This window comes from Bison bison, unplaced genomic scaffold (genome assembly GCF_000754665.1).
Source record: "Bison bison bison isolate TAMUID 2011002044 unplaced genomic scaffold, Bison_UMD1.0 scf7180017864178, whole genome shotgun sequence".
NCBI lineage: Eukaryota > Metazoa > Chordata > Mammalia > Artiodactyla > Bovidae > Bison > Bison bison.
Genome location: NW_011494750.1, coordinates 2,320,815 through 2,329,009, shown reverse-complemented (window position 1 = coordinate 2,329,009; position 8,195 = coordinate 2,320,815). Strand labels below are relative to the sequence as shown.

The 8,195-nt window shown below is 50.5% G+C and overlaps 1 protein-coding gene across 7 annotated transcripts in view; it reads left to right on the top strand.

Annotated features, from left to right (window-relative positions):
* CELF1 (CUGBP, Elav-like family member 1) overlaps positions 1-6,979 on the top strand; it is a 63,169-nt gene extending 56,190 nt beyond the window's left edge. For 5 of the 7 annotated variants that reach the window (XM_010842413.1, XM_010842411.1, XM_010842410.1 and 2 more), the window contains 2 exons: positions 2,478-2,621; positions 3,074-5,207. In XM_010842413.1, coding sequence (XP_010840715.1) covers positions 2,478-2,621; positions 3,074-3,201 — 272 coding nt within the window. In that variant the 3' untranslated portion in view covers positions 3,202-5,207. Of the gene's footprint in view, positions 1-13; positions 1,408-2,477; positions 2,622-3,073; positions 5,208-6,494 lie in introns of those variants that run through there. The other 2 variants (XM_010842409.1, XM_010842415.1) reach the window with 2 other exon arrangements.
* The last annotated feature ends 1,216 nt before the right edge of the window (positions 6,980-8,195 follow it).

Genomic DNA, 8,195 nt, shown 5'->3' with positions numbered 1-8,195 from the left:
CGGGGCAGAGTGGGCACGCCCTCTGCGCCAGCGCTGAAAGGCAAGCAAAGCCCAGGAGAGCCGTTAGGTGGTGAGGCCAGCCCCGCTCTTCGGCGTTGTCAAGGGCAGACTGAGACACTGGTCTGCGCTGGAATGTGTTCCGGCTGTGGCTCGTCTCAGAACCTCTGCACGCCCTCCTCGAGTGGGGCTGCAGCTTTCACGTGAGGAAGCATACTGGCCTCCCTGTGTCTGAAACCATTTGGCAGTCTGTTTTTGAGAGGAAGTCTTCCTTCTTAGAAGTCTGCTAGGGGATGTCTTCTGTCTGGGTGTCCCCTTTGACTCTGTCACTTGGCCGTTTCCTCACGGTCTCATCTGTGCTTTTCCTTATTAAGGAAAAACTGAGGGACGTTGAGACAGTACAGCCTGTGGGCCGACGCGGGCGGCAGGGTGTGCTTTGACACAAACGGTATTAAATTCAGGAGAGGCTTTGTGAGCAGAAATAGGCCTAAAAGTGGTTTGTTTGAGTAGAAAATCCTGCCGACATCTCTGTGCTCTTATTTGACGAGTTTTCATAGCCAGGAGCTGGCAAGATCTAAACGTTTATGTAGGAAAAGCCAGGCATCCTCTCTTGCTTTAGCCCCAAGGAGCCCCGGTGCAGTGCGCCCTCCCCTGCTCTGAGCTGGACATTTACTACCTGCCCTGGGCTGTGTTGACAGGGAGCTCTTGGAGCCCTGGAGACAGACGGTGAGCAGAAGCGTGAGGCGTTCCCCTGGTGCTCTGAAGAATGACGCACAGGAAAGCGGAGTAGAGAGTGCCAGGAAGATAGCGTTTTACATAGAGGTTTCTCCAAACTGACGTTTAAGCGCAGACTTTAGGGAAGGAAGAAGCGAGCAATGTGTGTATCTCAAGGAAGAAGAGGAATGGGGCGGAGGGGCAGCAAGCGCAGAGACCATGAGGCAGCGTGTGCCGTCGTATCTGACGACAGCAGGGAGGCCAGGGCGGCTGGAGGCTGCCTGGACTGCCGTTGTAGTAAAACTTGTTTGAATGTGTGGTGCGTATATATAACGGCTGTTGCCCAGACGTTAAAGAGAAAGAAGTGGTGCCCTTTGCGGCAGCAGGGATGGACCCTAGAGACATCGTGCCAAGTGAAGTGAGACAGAGAGAGAAACATGACGTTGTTTACATGTAGAGTCTTTAAAAAATGCTACAAGTGAACTTATTTACAAAACAGGAGGAGTCACAGATGTAGAAAACAAACTTATGTTTACAAGGGGGAGAAATGGTGAGGGAGGGGTAAATAGTGAGATTGGGATTGACATACACACACTGAGATACATAAACAGACTAGTAAGGACCATTGTGTAGCACAGGGAGCTCTGCTCAGTGCTCTGATGACCTGTATGGGAAAAGAATCTAAAAAAAGAGTGGATATATGTGTGTATATATGTAACTGATTCACTTAGCTGCACAGCAGAAACTAACACCACATTGTATATCAATTATACTCAAGTAAAAATACTTTTTAAAGCTTTTCTTTGGTTGGGAAGTCCTTGAGTTGAAGAGGAAAACATATTCTGTTTTTGAGCTTTGGTTATTTATCATATATAGTGAAAGTCACTCAGTCGTGTCCAGCTCTTTGTGACTCCATGGACGATACAGTCCATGGAATTCTCCAGGCCAGAATACTGGAGTGGGTAGTCTTTCCCTTCTCTAGGGGATCTTCCCAATCCAAGGATCGAACCCAGGTCTCCCACATTGCAGGCAGATTTTTTACCAGCTGAGTCACAAGGGAAGCCCGAGAATACTGGAGTGGGTAGCCTATCCCTTCTCCAGCAGATCTTCCAACCCAGGAATCATATCGGGGTCTCCTGCATTGCAGGTGGATTCTTTACCAACTGAGCTATCAGGGAAGCCCGGTTATTTATCATAGGCATGTATTTTAAAAAATACATTTTTACTGAGGCACAATTTACTTATGGTAAAATTCACCCTTTGGTGAATATCGCTCTTTGAGCTCTGATGAGCACATGTAGTCACGTTCCTGCCACCACAGATGTAGAATATCTCCACGACCCCTAGAAATTCCCTCATGTCTCTCTCTAGTCGGTCCCTGCCCCACCTGCCTCTGGCAACTATTGACCTCTTTGCTGGCCCTCTAGTTTCTAGGCACTCTTTTGAAACCCATTTTACTTAAAATCTCTTTCTACTGTTTTTTTTTGCTCCAAATGCAAATCTGCCTGCTACTGTCCCAGCATGCCACCCTTCCACAGGGTCAAATTCTGCCCTCTGTCGGTAGAACAGGAAAGAGGGCAGGAACCTGTTTCAGTGATTGCCCTTCAGCTCCCTGCTTTGTGTTTGGTGAATCTTTTTAGTTCCCCAGACACATTTCTGTGTTTTGGGGATGCTGAGAGTTTCAACATGGGTGGAAATGGGACTCGTTGGTGCGGGGGACGGCGTGCTCGACCCTGATGCCGTTTCAGTCAGTGGGAATTTTGCAGGTCCAGAAGGAGCCAACCTGTTCATCTACCACCTGCCCCAGGAGTTCGGAGACCAGGACCTGCTGCAGATGTTTATGCCCTTTGGGAATGTCGTGTCTGCCAAGGTTTTTATAGACAAGCAGACAAACCTGAGCAAGTGTTTCGGTACGTTGGTGTTTTTTCTGGTGTGGGGAGGGTTCAGTGTTTTACCAGTGAGCGAGAAAGAGAGGGGCTGATTGATAGCAGGAAGAGCTGAGTTTGACTTTGCGTAGCTGTAGTTGAACTTTGCTTTGAGTAGATTACATTACCTCGTTTTGAGCCTCAGTTTATTTTTTCATTTCTCTGGTGGGAATGGTGATTTGTACCCACACTGTCGCTCCAGAGGTAAAAATAATGTATGGAAAATGGCTTGGCCAAAAAATACTTTAGGATACTGTGTAGATGTCAGCTGATACTGTTAGGAACCTGATTTGTTTCATGTGATGTAATTTCAAGAAGTCTTCTTCCTGCTGAGAAAAATTGAGACTCAGCTCATGTAAGGATTCTGTTGCATAAGGAGGACTAAGGCTGTCCTTGCCTCTTCACGCCCCTCACTGGGTTTCTGCTTGGACCCACAGGTTTTGTAAGTTATGACAATCCTGTCTCGGCTCAAGCTGCCATCCAGTCCATGAACGGCTTTCAGATCGGCATGAAGCGGCTTAAAGTGCAGCTCAAACGTTCGAAGAACGACAGCAAACCCTACTGAGCGTGCTCCCCTCTGAGACTGGAGTGAGAGGGTCTTCTGGTAAGTGGGGGAGGAGCACCCTTAATGATTCGAAGCCCTAAGGCTGTGTGCTGACAGCCCTGGACCCTGATCCCTGCCACTCTCGCAGGCACAGCTTGCCCTGAAGACTCAGCTACTGCCTTCTGTGGGAATTTCGCTTCGTACAGAGGACAAGTTTGTGCTTTGGTTTCCAGTGTTTTACTTTGGAGTTTAGGTGCCATATCCTGAGTTGTTTTTTTTTTTTTTTCCTTTATTTAAAAGTTTGCTGTGTTTGTAACCAGTGTGTGTTGAGAAGGACCAACATCAAACTGCCCTGGGGGAGGAGGGGAAATGGGGAAACATTAAGAAAGAGGATCAGAATTTGCCCCAAACTATCCCAAGAAAGAGGACGAAGTTAGACAAAAGTGGACCCCCAGGATCTTCCTGAGCACGAGAGTGGGTGACGTGAGAACTGATACCCAAGAGCTTTTGGGGGGCAGAGCAGGTGGGGTTGGCTTTGGAGAGGGAGAGTGACTTGAAACCCGGCAGCCCTGGGAGCTGGAGGCTGAAACTCCTCCATAGCCGCCTTCACTGGAAAATCTGCGTTCTTGCCAGCTATTTTTTTAGATTCTCATCTAGGATTTCTGCCCCTCTTACCTAAGAAGGGGGTAACAAGTCTCTGGAAATAATGTACCTATTAAATTAGCCTAACATGCAAAAAGTAGGGATTTGTCATCCGTTACCCAGCCAGCCATTGGTGTTGGATTGGCCCTTCCTTCCTGGCTGGTGGCTCTTAGGAGGAAGAAGCCAGGCAGAGGTCCTGTTTGGTTTATTTTAACACCAGACTGTTAGACCATGGCCCATGTCTACCAGGTCCCTTTAAAGAAGACCTCTCCGGAAGATACCATCGGGTTTCCTTTTTGGTAATTGACCACAGCAAGGAATGTCACTTCCATCCCTAGCCACAGTTTTCTCTTGAGGGTAGATCCAAGAAGGGCTTATGGTATCTGGCAGAAGGGAGCACCTCTCCTGAGCAGAGCGATCAAAAGCTGTCGCGCTGGGGGAGGAGGAGCCTGCTTCTCAGTGTACCCGAATCCTAGGGTCCCTTCAAGCTGGTCCTGCATTTCCCGGTGGCCAGCACCCAGTACTTAAAAGGATTAAGCAATCCGCGGTTGCCTCCTTGGTTGAGGAGGCCCAGGCGTGGCGTCTGGATGGAGGCAGGCCCCTCTTCTGACCCCTGCAACCCCGTGCTCTGCTCCTGGTGACAGAGGAGGCGGCAGGACGTTTACAGCCTCCGTGTGGGTTAGTGTTCATTTACCTCAGTGTCACCGCGTTCACTTCTGTCCTCGTGCTTACAGTCAGCTCCCTGCTGCCTCCCACAGGTCTCACTCTTGCCTGTGACCCATACAGCCTCCGGGCTCTGCCGCTGCTCCAAGAAGCGCTGGTAGTGGGGAGGCCCGGGAAGGACCTGCTGTCGGGAATGTGGCCCTGTTAGGATGTGACCCGTAGCCAAGGCCAGGGACCAAGTCCCTGGGCTCCTCAGCCTCACAGACGTCAGCCCTGCCCCCTAGCGGCAGAGGCGAGATCACAGGGGTTGCTTTGCTGTGAGTCAGACGGGGATGCTCTCCTTGTCATGCTGTCCTCGGGCCTCAGACGAGCGTTGACCATCTTGCTGTTGTGCGGGTAGTTGGTGGTGGTGGATTACCCCACTGAAGCTGGGACAGCTGTTCCCTTCTCATAGTGATAACTTGGGTCTGTTGTCCTCTAAGAAACATGAAACATACTTCTTAAGCTGAACCACGTAAACTTGAATTCCGCGCACTGGGAGAAATGTGTCCTGTGTTTCAAGGATAAAACTGTTCCAAAGGCTTCCAGGGTCATGATGGGATTTTTTAAATAAATGCAAAAAATAAAAATAAAAAAGAAAAAAGAAAACAAAAAAAAAAGAAAAAAATGCTAGGTTGGGGAGGCGCTGTTCTGAATCCCAACCGGCTGGAACCAAGAATGTCGTTTCTATTTTTATAGAAGTTTTATACAGCTCCGGGGTGGAGAATATTTATTACCTAAATTATATCTCTGGAAAAGGCCAGGATTTTGTAGAATCCAGAATGTGATTGTTGTACACACAGGGTGCTGTGTATGATTGAAACTACTGACTTTGTGGCCGTCTGCAGCCCAGCTAATCTGCCGAGGGGGAGGCGTTAACGCTGTGAATTGGCGGAGGAGAGAGCTGTGCTCCCCAGGTTGCTGCCGGTCTCACCTTCTGTTCTGTCTTCCTCCTTGGCCCGCGTGGGGTTTTCCAAAGCCCGGAACTCCGCTCTGCGCCCACCTTTGTCCCTTTCTCTCCCTCCTCCCCCATTTCACTGTTATTCGCATACCTATTTGTCCTGGGCTCTGGGATCCCTTCGCTATTGGCATGAGAGTTAAAGGTGTAGTCAGCCTGCCTCTGATACCAGACCCCGAGGTTTCGTACCTGCCGTGGTTTCCTCGGCTGCGCATGGGCGCCTCTCTGTTGGTCTTGTCCCCAGCCCCGCGCACCCCACAGCAGTGCTGCCCTCGAGCACAGCTCTCCCCCGGCCAGAGACGGTGTTGTGGAGAAGCTGCTCCCCTACAAGTCTCACGGTGTAAAGGGTTCAGCTCGGAGAGGGGAAACTCGCAGTCAAGTCTTAAGCGACCCTTTTCTGTTGTGTGGGGTTCTCACTTACATAAGTGTGTTTTCTGCTGTAGTTTCGTTTCTTCCTTGGGTTTCATCATGAAATTGATTTGCCTTGAATGCAGCCAGACACTGTCTCCTGGGTCCCACAGGGGTGGCCAGGGCCCTCGTGGAAGCTAAGAGCTTGGATTTCTGGCAACAGAGGGCCATCCCCATAGGAAGGGGGAGAAATTCTGGCCCTCTCCCCCAAAGAATTCTGGTCCCCTCGCCCCCAAGCCAGCAGCTCCAGCTGTCTCCCTGAGTCTCGACCACTCGACCAGGAGTGACACTCGGGAGGCTGAGGCTCTGCCCCGCCCGAGAGCTGCTTTTTCCGATGCATTTGGGCGCTTCTGGGGAAATCCAAGCCTTAGGTCCCCTGTGTCTCTGGCAGTTGGATGTTTTCTCGGTGTCCTCCGTGTCCTTTTTGACTTCCCCGTGTCCGTTGTTAGCATGTGCGAGAGTCCCGTCACCGCCCAGCCTCCCTGCCCGCCGCCTCATTTCAGGGCTGCACACAGTGAGTGTCCTGTTCTCTCTCTCTCTGTTTGGATGTATTGCTCTGTGTAACTCAGTGGGTCTCCCTCTTTCTGGTTTGTTTTTTTTCTAGATTCCTGCCGTTTGTTCATCGTTGTGCCTAAAGCATGTCGATGTGGCGTCAAGTACATCGTCCAAATCCCTGTCTCTTCAGCTTCTCTGATGCTTGAACTCTCACCTTTGACCTTGTGTTGACCTTTGATGCTGATGTGTATTTTTATTATGTTTGTTTCTTTCTTTGTTTTTTCTTTTTTCTTTCCTTTTTTTTTTCTTTTGTGCTGCCAAATTGGTTTTGCTAGAACGACTGCTGAAGGGGAAATATTTAAACTTGCATTTGAATATAAAAAAATCTATTTTTCTAGAACTTCATAAGATAACCACTTGATTTTGTGATTCCAATTCTTTGTAATTGTCTTCAGAGCAGCCCTACTAGCACATACCGCGTGGTGTTTGTATTTCTGTGAACACAGCCAGTCCGCTTCTAGGCTTTGTTTCTCGGTGTGTTTAGTTTTAAAGACAACTTTGGAGTAAACAATGAAATAAAAGATGTCACTAAAACCTTTGAGGCTCCTGAGCACATTTTGCTGATACAGTTTGTAGGGCTTGAGGAGACCGCATGTGTTCCTATTTTTCTTTTTTCTGAGTTCTCAACTGCAGAAAACCCCTGAGCCCTTTTTCCTTTTTGACCACCAGCTGCAGCTTGGGCCCCAGGCAGCCCCTGCCACCTGTGGCTCTGCCCTGGAGTCCCCTTGCGGGGAGTCTGCGGGGCCCCCGCCCCCAGCCCCGCCGTGCCCGCCCCCAGGCCTGTTCCTGCAGTCTCCACAGCAAAATGTGATGCTTCAAATTTTTTTTTTCTGTTTTTGTATTGTTTTTGTGTTTTTGTTTTGAATTTTTTCCTTTCCTACTAAGATTATGCCCAGAAAAACCGAGTTTGCATGTTTCCTGCTGTTTCTTCACACCTCCGTATATATCACCTTCACCTCTCTGTTTCCTATAGTTTGTGCAAAAACTGACCGATTTAAAAGGGTTTCAAAGAAGCTGTTTTAAATTGTTGTGGGGTTGATTTTTTTTTTTTTCCAAGGTTGTATTGTTTTGTTTTGAAGTGGCAACTTTCTCCTCTCTTGCCCTTAGAGCGTTTGCCTGTGCATTTAGACTGTCTCCTCACACGGCCTCCAGGCCTTGGGGGGCCTCCGGGGGCCGGCTGCTCTGCTCAGAGACGGGTGGGAAGGGGGTCCAGAGAGGCACAGGAGCAGAGAGAGCACCCCAAGGGTGGCTGTGGGCAGCAGGAGGCTGAGTGCGCTAGGGGCCCCAGGCATTCCTCGGCCCCAGAGGCGGAGAGTGCCCTGAGCCACTCCGGCGGCCGTGCCTGCGCTGGGCGGCATGCCCCTGCCCGCGCTGCTGTGCAGCCCCGGGCCCCGCCGCCCCACTCTGGCTCTTCACTGCAGCTCTGCTCTTGCTTAGCTGCTGGGGTTGGGGTTGGGGCGGTTTTTTGTGTTTATTTTTTTAACTTGGGTGAAGAGCCAAATAGCTACTGTCCCCGGGTGCCAGGCAAGCCCCGGTCCTTGGTTCCCTGAGGGGAGCCTGCCCTCCTCTCTTGGGGCACCATCCAGCCTCAGGGTCTGCAGGGATTTGAGTGAGAAGGTGCATGGTGAAGGGCGAGGCCAGAGGAGACGTGAGGTCGCGGGGTGGGTCTGTGGAGGTCAGAGGTTGCAGGGGGCGGCGTTTGGGATAGCTTCCACCCAGGCCTGAGCGGCTGGTGGGCGAGCGAGCTGGG